The 15,648-nt window shown below is 37.2% G+C and overlaps 1 protein-coding gene across 1 annotated transcript; it reads left to right on the top strand.

Annotated features, from left to right (window-relative positions):
• The first annotated feature begins 1,188 nt into the window (after positions 1-1,188).
• On the top strand, positions 1,189-12,684 carry vamp8 (vesicle-associated membrane protein 8 (endobrevin)). Its single transcript, XM_061730494.1, has 3 exons — positions 1,189-1,378; positions 8,198-8,365; positions 10,927-12,684. Exons 1-3 carry the CDS (start codon positions 1,364-1,366, stop codon positions 11,107-11,109), a joined length of 366 nt encoding a protein of 121 aa, XP_061586478.1. The 5' UTR covers positions 1,189-1,363; the 3' UTR covers positions 11,110-12,684.
• The last annotated feature ends 2,964 nt before the right edge of the window (positions 12,685-15,648 follow it).

Raw genomic sequence — 15,648 nt, 5'->3', positions numbered from 1 at the left:
TTATGTTTTTTTTTTTTTTAAACTGCTAAATAAAAAAATAGAATAAAGCTGACTTTATTCAGGATTGAACTTGGCTCAGCCACTTGAACACAAAAGAGGACACAGCACACCCCTCAGAGCTTTTATGTCAGTCATAATTAGTGCACATATTTATGACTCAATAAGTGAGCTTGCAGAAAAACACGTGATGGAAACACCTGTAATGAGGCCACTGAATACAATAAGCAAACATCTATGTCAATTGCTCAACAATGAGGGAAGACCAGGGCGGAAATAAAATGTACTTTCAAAATAAACGCATGTAAATGTCGCCCTACTAGTTTAGTTTATTTATTTATTTAGCAATATAAGACAAATATGAACAAAAAATGAAAAACAATGAAATAACATGCAAGGAAAGGAAGAAGCCTGGTGGCTTATATAGAATCCTTTCCATATATGAATAAAAAACACAACAAAAGCTACACAAGGGAGAGTAAAAAAAAAAAAAACAAGAAAATGTAACTCAGATCAAATAATGAACATTACAAAGATGAAACAATAAGAAAGTTTTTTAAATGTTTTTTGAATATTGGCAAGGATGGTGATGATTTAAGAGATTTATTGAGTGAATTCCACAAGTGAGGGCCTCTGTAAGTGATGAAAGATTGATGTTTACATGTTCTACAAAATGGTAAATTAAAATCATCTTTGTGCCTTGTGGCATAAGAATGAATATCGGAATTAACACAAAATAAATTATGAAAAGAAGAAGGAAGATCTTGTATATAATTTTTAAATTTGAACATAAATAAACATGTTTTAAAAATTTTATTGACGGATAATAATGAATAATTAATGAAAATGGGAGCAGATGGCTCATATCTGTTTGCATGTGATATCATTCTGAGAAACCTTTTTTGAATAATCAATCATTTATTAATATATGTTGGATGTGTCGAAGCCCAAACAATGTTGCAGTAATTAAGATGAGGGAAGATTAAACTATAATAGAGAGTTAAATGAGAGGAAGGAAGAACAAAAGGACAAACTTTTCTCAAAATACCAAGCATCTTCATAGATTTCATGCATACCACATACTACACCACTCTGGCTCAAGATGCTTTATTTTAAAAATCCTATACCGGAAACTGCAAATGCCTCTATCATGTTTCACTTGACGTTTGAAGCGAAGGAATTATTTCTAAAGAGGCAAAAAAAGAAAAGACAGAAACCAGGAAGTTGGAGCCAGCAGGAGCCGCAACTTCCTCGGTGGAGTATGAAGTTTTGAGTTTATGTCTTTTAAACGTTTTTAAATCAAAACGTCGGCTCCAAAGCCAGTTTATCCACCGGTTAAAGGTCGGACTACTTCGTTTGCACCAAGATGGACATTGATCCCGTAAGTGATGAAAATGGCTGAAGCTTCTGGGGTGTTCTTTTTTTGTTTTGTTTTTTCATTTTTGGTCTCTCCACCGACTCCATTATTGAGACACGTCAACGGGGATTTGATGATTAGATAAGTTCAGCAGATGGGAAAATTGTAAAAAGTTGCATATGTCAACCTGTTAGGTTTTCCTTGTTGAGGAAGAAAGTTTTGTGGTGTTTCTCACAAGGCCGTCGCTGAGCGCTTTTTTCTTCCTTTTCTTTTCCTCTGCTTTACTTTTCAAGGTTAAACCAATAAGTGGCAGCAGTTTTCTCACAAGTGACATTAATAAGTCTTAATTTATATGTATTTGTTTTAATGTACCTAAAAAACCCTTGCATCTGTATCCAGCTCCATAGACTGACACTGAAGGATGATTTATGGTTCCGCGTTACACCAACGCAGAGACTACGGCGTAGAGGGACGCGGCGACGCGCACCGTACGTTGCGCGTCGCCGCGTTACTTACGCCGTAGGTTCTGCGTCGATTTAACGCAGAACCATAATTCAGTTTTGAGTTATTGCCAACCAGAGGTGTCAAAAGTATTCACATTCATTACTCAGGTAGAAGTATAGATACTAGAGTTTAAACATACTCCTGTAGAAGTTGAAGTATCAACACAAGTTTTTTACTCAAGTAAAAGTATATAAGCACTGGTTTCAAAACTACTTTAAGTGTAAAAGTAATGTAAGGGGGGAAAAAGCCATTAAGGACAAAAGCCATTGAAAATGAATGCATCTTAGTTTAATGCAAATATATTAAAGAACCATATATGTGTACTATTGAGCATTAACATGTGTTTCAGAGAGCAGGAGATATGATGACTAGTTGCCTATAAGTATTGTAATGGTGCAAAAAGTCAAACTTCAGAGGCATGTTATCATTTATCCTAACCTTTATTGGAATGTACATCCAAGTTTAGTTGCCGGAATCTGAGGGAACGGATGTAAGAACAAAACTGGACAAGAACATCTGAAACAACCACAACCAAATTCACTCTATCCAGATGGAGCAATTTAACTGGATAGTTTTTTTTTAAAGGCTGAAATGAAATAGAGTAACGAGGATGTTTTTAAAATGTAAAGAGTAAAAAGTACAGATAATTGCGTGAAAATGTAAGGAGTAAAAGTAAAAAGTCATCTGAAAAATAATTACTCCAGTGAAGTATAGATAACCAAAATTTCTACTTAAGTAAGGTAACAAAGTATTTGTACTTTGTTACTTGACACCTCTGACTAAACCAAACTATAAAGTCCACTTTATGCCCAAAATGTTTCCTGATAAAATATCAGTGTATTTTTGATGCTGCTAAATTGGCTAAAAGTTTCCCGGCTCTGAATTTTTCAGAAAGTAAAATAACAGGATAATTCTATCAGAAGAGAGAGATGAACACTTTTAACTGCATAACAGCTATAAGAGAGACTGTTGCTCACTGGTTGACCTGCTGTTTTTATCCAAAGTGGAAGATATTTGCCACATGTAATGCAGATGTCATGTCTGTTCGTAAGTGTTCGAGGTCCAGGAAGTACCAGCTCCCCAATAAATACAAGGACAATAGTTGGATATGATTTATTTATCACAATTCATCTTGTTACATTTGATAGTACAAGCACTGTGTGCTTATTCCTCTTAGTCTGCTGCTGCTGTTTTTCTTTTTATGTCTACAGAGTAGGAATGGGCGATATTTTACCGTTCATGATATACCGTCAAAAAAATTCCCCACGGTAATAATTTGTCATCTTGCGGTAAAAATGATAAATTCCCGTTGATGACGTTTTTGTGTAAAGCTGAAGGAAGGAAGGAAGGGAGGAAGATGGAGGAAGGAAGGAAATGAGCCAGAAAGAAAGAAAGAAAGAAAGAAAGAAAGAAAGAAAGAAAGAAAGAAAGAAAGAAAGAAAGAAATGTGCCTGAAAGAAAAAAAGAAAGAAAGAAAGAAAGAAAGGAAGGAGCCTGAATGAATGAAAGAAAGAAAGAAATGAGCCTGAAAGAAAGAAAGAAAGAAAGAAAGAAAGAAAGAAAGAAAGAAAGAAAGGAAGGAGCCTGAATGAATGAAAGAAAGAAAGAAATGTGCCTGAAAGAAAGAAATGAGCCTGAAAGAAAGAAAGAAAGAAAGAAAGAAAGAAAGAAAGAAAGAAAGAAAGAGAAAAAACTCCGGTTGATGAGTTTTTTGTGTAAACATGTCGGATCTAATAGATTTATAGTTAAAAAAGTGGAGTTGAATTTATGTCGTTTATCGGGATGAATGCCAGAAATTATCGTGATACATTTTTTAGTCCATACCGCCCATCCCTACTGCAGAGTCTACAGCAGCTTAAGTGTATTTGATAAGTTTATTGCAAATCTGTTGCTGGTATTGACTGGAAAATGTTGCTTTCCCCACTGAGCAGTTAATAAACCAATTGTTTCAACAGCTGTATGTAAGGGAACGTCTGAGTCGACTCCCAGTGTGTCCCTGCACTCTGTAGCATTTCTCTGTATCTTAAAAGACTAAACTTCTCCTGGATTCTCAACTCACAAAATTCTCAGTGTGTGAAATGTCTGCATGTTCTTCCAATCCTGTGTGCATACACACATTATGGAAATGTCACATTTGTCTAGATAACGTGTGAGCTGTGGGGATTTCATACGCTTCACCTAGATAAAGGCAGTTAGTCATTTTGCATTTACAGCAGCAATCAAACAGTTATTTCACCCCATTCCTAATAAAAACTAGAGAAGACTTCCTCCTTTCGTTCCAGTCCTTAGTCGTGAGACATCTCGTCTGTCAAACTTGTGTATTACTGTTCTACTGGAAACCCTGGGTCACTTTTCATGCATTGCGTGAAGACCTAGTGTAGTTGTGAGTGTGCAACTCTCAGGCAGCGACCCATTCTTCTCTCAGCTGCACTCTTTCTGGGAATGTTGTTATTTGAGAGCTGTCAGCCATTCAGTGGGCCTCGCTGGTGCATGGAGACGAAGAACAAGGGACATTCTTGGTTTAGATGGCATTTAAATCAGACCTAAACAGTAGCCAGGCTTTACAGTTTATACCCTCACCGGCCACTATATTAGATACACCAGTTGTCCCTGATAAAGTGGCCGCTGAGTGTAAAACGAAACCGGTAGAAGTAAAAACAATGTAGGGAGGGGAAAAAAAAGAGAAAAATTGTCAAGAGTAAGAAGGGAAGGGTGGGAAATAGAATAGACGTATATAACAGATGACGCAGGAATACCTGCTCTGTTTCCTAGAGACAGTTTTGTTTGCAGGCTGTCATGGACTCACGGGACATGGAAGTCCCTGTATGCACGCACACACACACACACATACACACATACACACACCACACACTGTTTGTAATATTTCTGCTTTTGAATCGCACCTCAAACTGTGACATGACAGCTGCTCCACTTTAAAGCAACCAGTTAAAAAGAAAAAGGTTCCTCCGCAGACGGCTGTCAATTTCAAGGACTCAAGAAAGTTTCCACCAAACGGTCTGAAACTCCACATAAGCTTAAAACCAATAATCTCATATTCAGATGTGTGTCGGCAGGCCATACTTAGAAGGTGTGGATGCTTTGATATGTTCTGAGGAGATGCCTGCAGGAGCCAGGGAGAGCTGACACGGTTTAGCTTTGAATATTAACTGTATTTTTCTAATCGCCCAACGATTGAAGATGACTCTTATCCTCCAAAGCCACACCTCATGTTATTTATCTATTTGCACTGACTAGTAAATAACAGACCTTTTTATTTATGAAGCAGTTTGTTTTGTTTATCCCATGGCGCACAATGTAAAAAAGGAAAATATGCATTAAATTTAAGGGACTCGTATACCAAAAAAGATCAATAAAATACACTATCATGCATGCATTAAAAACAGATTAAGAAAACAAAAGATAAGGGGGGGACATTAATTTAAGTATAAGCGCCTCATTCCTGAGTTTCAATGTTTTGGGAGCAAAATGACTGTTCTCTTCCTGAAACACCCAAGTGCTTATTTACATGTGTGCATATTATTTGAGATGGTACTGATGTGTTTTTTATAAGCAGGTTTCTGAAATAAAATGTCTTTCAATGCTGCAACATCTCCTGCTCCGTTCTGAGCCTCTGCTTTTGCCATTTTGCCGTTGCAGTATTTACTTTCACGGAGTTATTAACCTATAATGAATCTGTTGAGGTTCAGATCCCTTTTAAATGCATCCTGACAAGGGATGCTTTTTCCTTCTGCCAACTTGACTTTCTGAGCTTTTTTTTAGAATACCAATTTAGGCCGATTCTGAGTTTCTTTCTTTGATCTATGATCCGGTGCCTGCACTAATTTGATCAAGAATAAAATAATGCCAAACTGGGGTATGTGTGCTCTATGAGCTTTACTTTTCTTAGCCCGTGCCTTCGGCAGTGTCTGTAGTAGTCATGGTATTTGTTAGTAACTGCCTACCCAGGTAGTCTGTTTCACATCAAGCGTGGATTGGACCAGGACAGATAAGGTGGGCCGAGGTTATGGACGGCGTTGAAAGTGAATCGTAGGAGTTTGTGATTTGGCAGACTGGGTGCCGGTGGAGCCGCTTAAGGATGGGGGAGATGTGATGCAACGATGGGGTTCTTGTTATGATCTGGGCAGCAGAGTTGTGGGTAGGAATGGGCGATATTTTACCGTTCACGATATACCGCCCCAAAAATTCCCCACGGTAAGAATTTGTCATCTCGGGTTAAAAACGATAAATTCCCGTTGATGACGTTTTTGTGTAAAGCTGATTTATGGTGAAAGAAAGAAAGAAAGAAAGAAAGAAAGAAAGAAAGAAAGAAAGAAAGAAAGAAAGAAAGAAAGAAAGAAAGAAAGAAAGAAAGAAAGAAAGAAAGAAAGAAAGAAAGAAAGAAAGAAAGAAAGAAAGAAAGAAAGAAAGAAAGAAAGAAAGAAAGAAAGAAAGAAAGAAAGAAAGAAAGAAAGAAAGAAAGAAAGAAAGAAAGAAAGAAAGAAAGAAAGAAAGAAAGAAAGAAAGAAAGAAAGAAAGAAAGAAAGAAAGAAAGAAAGAAAGAAAGAAAGAAAGAAAGAAAGAAAGAAAGAAAGAAAGAAAGAAAGAAAGAAAGAAAGAAAGAAAGAAAGAAAGAAAGAAAGAAAGAAAGAAAGAAAGAAAGAAAGAAAGAAAGAAAGAAAGAAAGAAAATAAATAAGAAAATTCCCATTGATGAGGTTTTTGTGTAACAAACATGGCGGATCTGAGTCATTCCAGTTTTGCAGTACAGGTGTTACTCATTTAATTGGTTTTTATTAATTCAATTTAATTGGTGTAGTTTAGTAGCATTTAGTATCTTTTAGAGCAGTGATTTGGGGGCTCCAAAGACTGATGTGGTGATAGATTTATAGTTACAAAGGTGGAGTTGAATTGGTTTTTTTTTTTTATCGTTATCGGGATAAATGCCAGAAATTATCGTGATATATTTTTTAGTCCATACCGCCCATCCCTAGTTGTGGGGCAGTTGGAGCTTGTAGAGGGACTTTTGGGGGAGATCAGAGAGGAGAGGGTTGTAGTAATCGATGCAGGATGTGTTGAAGCCGGTGGACAAAGATGGAGACGGTGTGGACAGTGAGGGAGGGGCCGAGTCTGTTTATGTGACGAAGGTGGAAGTCAGCAGACCAGGTGATGGTGTTGATATGGGAATGGGACAACAGTGCTCTGTCGAGGATGGATTGCAGCTGTACATAGCTTAAAAGAGAAATACTAGCAGTAAGATCAACCTGAACCTGAACCTCTTTGTAGTTTGTGCTTTTGAAAAAATCAGACACCTGTCTTTTATAAAAAGCCCTTTTTTTCAGTCCAATGTTTAGATGGATGACTGTGGTCCACTACAGTCCCTGACACGAGTACTGGCTGCACTTTGGCTGCACAACTCCACTAACTGCAGCCTCAAGCTGTTAAAAATGCAGGGTCCTCTACCACTAAAGAAGTCTATAGATACTTAGTTATTACAATCACAGCGGATAAAGATTGCTGTGCCTTATTCTTGGCTGATGAAATGGGAAACATTTGCTCTTTTCCCTGAGACTGCAGGTGTTAAATCAGCCTGAAAATAGATACTTTTGGTCTGCTACATTTAGATGTATTACCAAAATCTTAAGTGGCAGATTTTACACCCTGCTTCTTACATTTAAATAAGGAAGAAAAAAAGTGTATCCAGAAATAAATGTATTTAAATGGCTTCTTTTTTGCCACTTTGTAAAAGGGGAGAAGGTAGGAATGTGTAAAATTTGTTTTGTTAGCTGAGGCATTTGCATGATTACAAAAACGCCAACATCTGCACCGAGCCCACACAACATTAATGGAAGAACATTTTATAATAGTTCTAAGAAAATACGAGAAGTTGAAGTTAAATGGTGATATTGCACAGTTTCTGCGAGAGAACCTTCTTAGACATTTTTTCTCCCAAGCAGAAGACCATGATATTAATAAAAGTAGATAAACTGGTTCTAGGATAAATGTGGGACTCAAAATGAATGTCCTCTGTGAGAGATGCATAGAGAAGAAGGGCAGGACAGATGCACCTGGCAGTATTTTCAGTTAACTTTAGTTCAGTTTTACTGTATTCATGTTTACTGTATTGTCACTCAGCGTTAGTGTGTCACTGTAGAATGTTATCGCTGTAAGAAGTAACGATCGCAGCGAATCTGAGCAAGTCTCCGGCTGAAGACTGAGATCTTGTGACCACATGTAAATAAATGTTTAACATTGACATTTTTTTTTCGCACCAATGAAAACAACAACATGATGTTTAGACATGGACTGCATCTAACCGCGACCTTTCTGCACACCCATGCAGGAGCGGGGAGGAGTGGAGGAAGCACCGGAGGAGAAGGATAAGGTGCAGAACTTGAGAGATCAGGTCGATGGAGTGAAAGACATCATGACGCAGAATGTGGACCGGATCCTGGCCCGAGGAGAGCGGCTGGACGACCTCATGGGCAAGTCAGAGGATCTGCAAGCAGGGGTCAGTGCTTTCACTCACGCTTTAATTTCTGTGAAAACGGGGGAAGATGTGGACTCTGCTCCCGCATGTGGAGGTTTTTAAAGCAATCATTTCCACGATAGCCTTCAGCCGAACCGGTAGAACAAGTCGGTACAGGCTTTCATTAATTGAAACATTGCAGAACGTCGATGACCTGTGGACTTTTCCTCCTGAACCAAATGTCTCAGTGCTTTTTAGTAACGCTTTGTTCCAGCTGCCACCCGTGGACAGAATGAGCTCATTAACTCAACATTTCAGGGTCTCTGGTTCAGATCAATGCACAAGCTGAGTCAATTGGCACTAGCCTGGATTCTTCCTTACTTTTTTTATACAGGACTGTCTCAGAAAATGTGAATATTGTGATAAAGTCCTTTTATTTTCTGTAATGCAAAAATGTCATACATGGATTCATTACAAATCAACTGAAATATTGCAAGCCTTTTATTATTTTAATATTGCTGATCATGGCTTACAGCTTAAGAAAACTCAAATATCCTATCTCAAAAAATTAGAATATTCTGGCAATCTTAAACCTAAACTGTAAGCCATAATCAGCAATATTAAAATAATAAAAAGCTTGCAATATTTCAGTTGATTTGTAATGAATCCAGAATGTATGACATTTTTGTTTTTTTAATTGCATTACAGAAAATAAAGAACTTTATCACAATATTCTAATTTTCTGAGACAGTCCTGTAATGCTGAAGCAGAAAAGGGGGCAGGTGATGCTAACCGGCTCATTTCATTTCAGTCTTTTGGGGAGCCGTGCCGATCAGCCATTACTGTCACAGCCAGAAGTCTTGAACCAGCTAAATCTGAATGAAATTAGAACGTAATGAAAGCTGTCACCTGTAGCCATGATTTCTCTACGGTGATGCATCAACATGACTGCTGTGAAATCACAGAAATAGGAAAAAAATACAACAGATTCAAATCTCGCCAAAAATGTATAAAGGCCTGGTCCCCTTTTTTAGAATTCGTCCTTACGCTGTCTTTCAATGATGCAGCTTAGTATTATTTTGGTCATGTTTACAGTGTTACTCGGATTTGTGGAAACCCTCAACTGGACTAATGTGTAACCCTTAACCATCCATGTGTTATTCATCTATTTATTTATTTTAGCATCATTATTACTAATGTTATTTTATTTTATGTACTTTATTTTATTTTTTCTATTTTTTTTATTTTATTTTATTTATTTATTTTTTCTCTTCCTTGTTTTCATATTATGTTTTACTGCTATTATCTTCTTTGTATGTGGGAACTGGGGAGGGTGGGATATATGTAGGGTTGTTTGTCTTAAAACATTTTGAAAAATCTTATAAATAAAGAAAAAAAAAAAGAAATAGGAAAAAAAAAGGTGCACAACTTCTAATTCTAGATTTGCAGGGTTAGACTTTTCGAGTCTTCAATGAGGCACGCTATGTTGTTCACAAGCCGACTTCCTGGAGTTTCTAATGAAATGTCTGACATGGTTAAAAAAAAAGAGAGCGAGAGAGTCCAGCAGTTCCTTTTTAACACGTTTTCACAACCCTGTTAACCAGAGTTACAGCTGCTTGATTCTTCACTCTGGATCATGCGAATGTTGTATTGGCAGCATTGTGAATACTGGGATGTTGCAGTTATCGTCAGATCTGAACATCTCACTTAACCACATATTTCCCAGATATAAGATAAGACCCGTGCTGCCCTGGTCGAAGTGACAGGGTGGTGTTGTCTTAGATTTTGAACTGATATTACCGTAAGACGAGCAAATGTATCCAATCAAGCACTGCATAGTGAGCAGGCTTCCCCCTCTCTTAAAATGGGAAAGAAATAATGTGATTAAGTATAGGGATTTCTGATTCTATCCTGGTGTGTAAATAAACATGAAAATATTCCCGCTCTTGATTAAAAATTAAGTTCACAGCAGAGACTCAGCTGGTTGCTGTTGTGGTGGAGGTTTTTTTTTTAATGCAAATGGCCATGAAGCTCATGTGTTTATCTGAAAAAGATAGAATAGATATTTTTATATAATGTAATGCAATGACAGTTTCTCTTTTTCTTTTTATATATTTCTTTTCTTATTTGTGTATTATCATCCACCGGATGCCATATTGTGTGAATGATATACACTGCACAGGATAGGCTATAATAAGCCCTTGGCTTCAGCCTACTCCTTTTTCGGATATTTCTATTTACCTTTTATTTCATTTGTGAAATGAACATGTAAATGTCTCAATGTATTCTGTCCGAAATAAACCATTCATTCAATAAACCATTCATTCATTCATAGAAGATTGCAGGATGGGTACATCGTTTCCTGAAATACAACACCCCGTCTGAGGCGTCTGGTATCTAAGGTTCAATTCCCAAATGAATAATTTCCGTAATTTTCTTTTTTTTTTTTTTTGTAATTTGACATCACTCGAGTAAAGGCTAAATGCTACAAAAACTAGCACAACGTCCTACAAGAACTCTCACAGACGCTGCGTTTGGACTTTTCCTAAAATGCCTTGCTTGTGTCTCTTGAGTGAACTCTGCCGCTTCTCTCCGTTCAACAGGCTCAGCACTTCAAGCAGACGTCTCAGAAAGTGGCCCGCTCCTACTGGTGGAAGAACGTCAAGATGATCGTGGTCATCGTGGTGGTGGTCGTCATCATCATTCTCATCATCGTCCTGCTGGCCACCGGAGTCATTCCCGTCAGTTCCCCAGTGCCTGCAATCACTCCCACAAAAACACCCTAGACACGCAAGAACAAATGATGTACAAAGGGCCGCAATGAAATCATAAACAAACACTTCCTGATTGTACAGTTAACAAAATAATATATAGTCTCTAGCAAATTACTGTTTTCTGGTAAAATGTTTAATACTCCTTTTGTTTCCTCTGGTTGCTTTCATGCTTTGATTAAGGCACTTTAATGAGAAATGTTATTGTGAAACCCTTTTAGACACAATTGAAAGCGGAGTCATTTTTGAACAAGATTCTCTGACTCCACTGTCCTAAAAGGAAACTGTCTACTCCTCCATCAACTGCATCATTAATACCTCTGAAATGCAGTCCTTCCATGTTCGACCATGAAAAACATTAATGCGAACTCCTCCAGTGTTTTTTGTATACACCTTATGTGGAATGTCGTCAGTAATGTTCAACTTTATAAAGACCTGCGTGTAAAATTTACACACAAGGGTTAAATGTTACTATTTGTTAGCCCGTTTTATTGAAATACTTCTGGTCTCTTTACATTCAGATTGGCCAGAGAATAACAGTTAATTGAATGTGCACACATAGTAGATGCAGAGTCAGCTCGGGAGCATATGTTACTTATCTGAGGGAAGTGGCGTTTAAGAGGCTGAAGTGTCAGCAGAGAGCGTCGCGTGAACCCAGAGATGTCTGTTATCTGGGTTGTGAAATGTAACCGACACCAAGTACACTTAGAGAACTATTCAGTTGTTTGGCTGTGAAGTGCGAGGGCCTGTGCACGCATTTCCTCACCACACTTTTTTCTTTTTTATACAAACCCACACACGCTCATTAGAAGCCTAGCACTTGGAGGCCAAAACAGAGTTCTCATACTGTGGCTGTAAGGAGACTGTTGGAGCTTCCCTTCACGGCGCCCCCTGCTGGCAGCCCGGCAACCAGTCCCCACCTGGAACTTCAGTTATAGTTCGGAAAAATGTTTCTGTTTTCTTCTTTTTCTTATTAAATTTGGAGAGATGTTTAGTCCCACCTCTTCCTTCTGTTACAGCACCAGTTTGGCTGAAGAAAGGGCTTCAAATGATGAACTGTATATAGTCAAAGTATTCTCACCCATCTGTATATTTGCTTCAGCCATCAACGACTTTCGGTGAAAGCGTCTGTTAATTCGAGACAGTTGATACTTTATTTGAGAATATTAATTTGATGAATTGGATATAATTTCTGTATAAGTGGATTATCCAGACAAAGTAATGATAAAATGATCGCGCTGCACTTTCTGTGCTGGTCGATGTCTCTGTTTTGAAAATGAGTCTGTCAGAACAAACTCTCCATCATGTATGAGTTTGTATTTAGTTTCTCTTCTGTCTCTGGTGGTTCTGGGGTGCAGCAGTGTCTTAACAGCTGTAGGATGGCTCGGTACCTGCAGGCTGCCGTGTTTGTCACTTTGTAAAAGGCTTGTCCTCCAGAATCACCTCCCACTAAATGAAATACCAGATGGCTGTACATCCATTCTGCAATGGAACGGTTTCATTTGCAGGTTCATCAAGGGTTTGTGGTATTTAATGGATTTTAAGGTCTGGTGAAGTAAATATGTAATAAATAGTATTTATGACAGCTCAGTTATGTGTCCTCTTTTTCTTAATTGGCATTAAAATGTGGTTCTGTTGACTTTGCTGCTGGGTTGGAGAGACACAGACTCCCTGACACATGATTAATGAAACATGATGTTAAATGAAGATTTACAAGAAAAAGTATTTGTGCCTCTTGACCAAAGCAGAAGAATTCAGTTTCAGCTTTGTCAAGTCAAGTCACGTTTATTTATAAAGCACTTTGAAAACAGCAACTGACCAAAGTACGGAACAAAATAGGACAACATAAAACATAAATAAAATCATGGTAAGTTATTAAATGCTATTGAATAAAAAGATGAGATTTAAAAACACCCATAGAAGAAGCCCTTTGCTCAAACTCTTATAATATGTAACGCATATCAAATTATTAGTCATATGGGCGTTGCATTTTCCTGTTTAAAGCTCTAATCATTTTTTATCCCAAACTTTTATGACTTGCGTGTTACTGCAAGTAGCTCTACAGAAATGTGCTGTTGTGCAATCTTTTCATCCTATGAGCTTTATGCAGTGATGAAGTCACACTCGTGTCATGTCAAAATAAAATGTCAAGAAAATAAAAGCCAAACTTATTATATATATACATATAAATATGTATACTTGTATTACTACTGACTGTAGTGTTACTTATTAACTTATTACTGTCTTCATATTTGTATCAGTATCTCTTTTTTTCACTTTCATTCTCTTATTTACTACAATCTTTTTTTTGATACTTGAATATATGATTTTGAACTCTTAAAAAATTGAATTTTTTTCACGTTTCAGCTCTGATGGGATGTGCCTTATATAATATTTCTTTTCTTGTAAACCTGCCCAGATGACATCATTGCAGGTGACCTGTTATTCTAGCAGCTCAAGATCCCACGTCAATGCATTACTATGTCTCTGAATACCTTTATGGAGAAGTTTGAAGATGAAGGCAGAAAGACAGTTTTTTATTTAATACATTTTAAATTTAATAATTTTATATTTTTACTCTGATCAGGTGGAAAAGATGTATCACACAAAATAATGACAAATAATGATAAGATCAGAGAAGTAGGACTTTTTTCTTTAAAAAAAATGAATACTCAGCCCTTCAGCTGTTTAATTTTAGTCAAACAATGTTTTAGTTAGGTTACAGAAGGACAAATATTAAGGAAAAACATATAAATCAAGTGAGATATTATAAAGTATTTACAGTCTTGTAGTGATGTAGTGTTTCGACTGCTAAGATGAAGCCAATTCATTTTTTGTGACATGTAATCAAAAACAAGTTTTGGGCTTTATTTACCATCATTAGCAGTTACACCCAAAAAGAATCTCCTATAAACCCCATTAATGAAGTAGATTATATGACTCATAAGGCGTCGCCTTCATTTATGTATTTGTTTATTTTGAATGGCTGTTCTGGCTCTTTCCTAGTTTTCTGTTCCTTCCAGTTTCTGAGAAACTGCTTTCTTCTCACGCCTCCGAGGTCAACGTTTTAGGAGAAAACGTTGAAACTGTCAAGAAACAGATTATTCGGAGGTCACACTACTCTAAAAACCCCACTGTGGGGCCGTCAGCATGTGATATATGTGATATATTTAATGCCAGCCCTTCAGCGCCCTGTCTTTTTAAAATGTTCTTAGAGGAAACAGTATTTTACCGGAAATGTTCATGTACTGGAAAAACCTGCCTGTCTTCTATAGTTTCAGTTACATAACCTCTCCCTCTTTTCATGTAAGCGCCACCTCAGTCTCATTCAGAGTCCAGGTTTGGATAAATGTGGTTTTAAATGACTACCATAATAATGCATACTTTATTTATTTACATGTTTGTGCCACGAGGAAACAAAAAATATATGCTTTACTATATGAACGTAAATGAGGAGGAAATCTAAAACAAACCTTATATTTGCTCAGTAACCACGTGAAAGTCCAGCACAGGCCTGTCCGTCATAGCCAGTACTCGAGTTGAGGGGGGATGAGGGGGGGTGAGGGGGGATGGCATCCCCCCTGAAATAAAAACGGTCAAAATCCTCCCCCCTGTAAAACTGCCATCCCCCCTTTCCATCCCTTATGTCATTTCATCAATGAATGTGGTTTTACTGCTATTTCAACATTTAGAGTCATCACCAGAAAAATAACTTATTTGAGACTTTTCACCTGTTTCAAGTAAATTTTCACTTGAAATAAGTAGGAAAATCTGTCAGTGGGACAAGATGTATCTTCTTATTACAAGCAAAAAAATCTTGTTCCACTGGCAGATTTTTCTACTTATTTTAAGTGAAAATCTACTTGAAACAGGTAAAAATTGTTGTTTTTTCCAGTGATGACTCTTGTTTTAAGTGTATTGAGATTTTTTTTACTAAAATGAGACATTTTAACTAGAAATAAGACAAATATTCTTGTTAAGATTTTGGGTTTTTGCAGTGATCCATTTTACTTATCCTGTGAAGGACAGAGTCATATTGATAAGTTCAGAAAACTGTGGATATTTAAAGCTTACAGAAGGCTGCATTTAACTGCTGCTATGTCATTCCTGCAGTATTTCTGCAGGTGTTTTGGTCAGTGCTATTATTTGTGATATATATTATATTATTTGTAATCAGCACAAATTATCTGTCCCCATATGATAAAATCTACCATCCCCCTGATTTTTTTTTTTACAACTCGAGTACTGGTCATAGCAGTCATTTTCAGCAAATTATTAATGTTTATTAGCAAAATTGTTTTAATGTCCTGTCATGTTGTAAATGAACAAACAGATCCAGCAGAGGGTGGTGGTTCTGTTGCTTTTACAGGATAATATTACTGACCTGATGCAAAAAGTAAATGAAAGATCAGGGGATCAAGCTCACTGTCGTACACAGCTCAACCTCGGTCTAAACCGTTGTGTATTTAGGAGGTGAACAAAGCCACTTCTCTATACTTTAGACTCATGCATGCACCACATTTTTTAATAGAAAAAATAAATATACAAAGTGTC

Source organism: Cololabis saira, chromosome 9 (assembly GCF_033807715.1).
Source record: "Cololabis saira isolate AMF1-May2022 chromosome 9, fColSai1.1, whole genome shotgun sequence".
Classification (NCBI taxonomy): domain Eukaryota; kingdom Metazoa; phylum Chordata; class Actinopteri; order Beloniformes; family Belonidae; genus Cololabis; species Cololabis saira.
This window is presented reverse-complemented; position numbering and strand designations above follow the sequence as displayed.

Excerpts from the sequence above, each read along its gene's own strand:
- vamp8 (XM_061730494.1), top strand. Across the intron at positions 8,366-10,926 it reads CAGAGGATCTGCAAGCAGGG|GCTCAGCACTTCAAGCAGAC; the intron begins GTCAGTGCTTTC and ends TCCGTTCAACAG.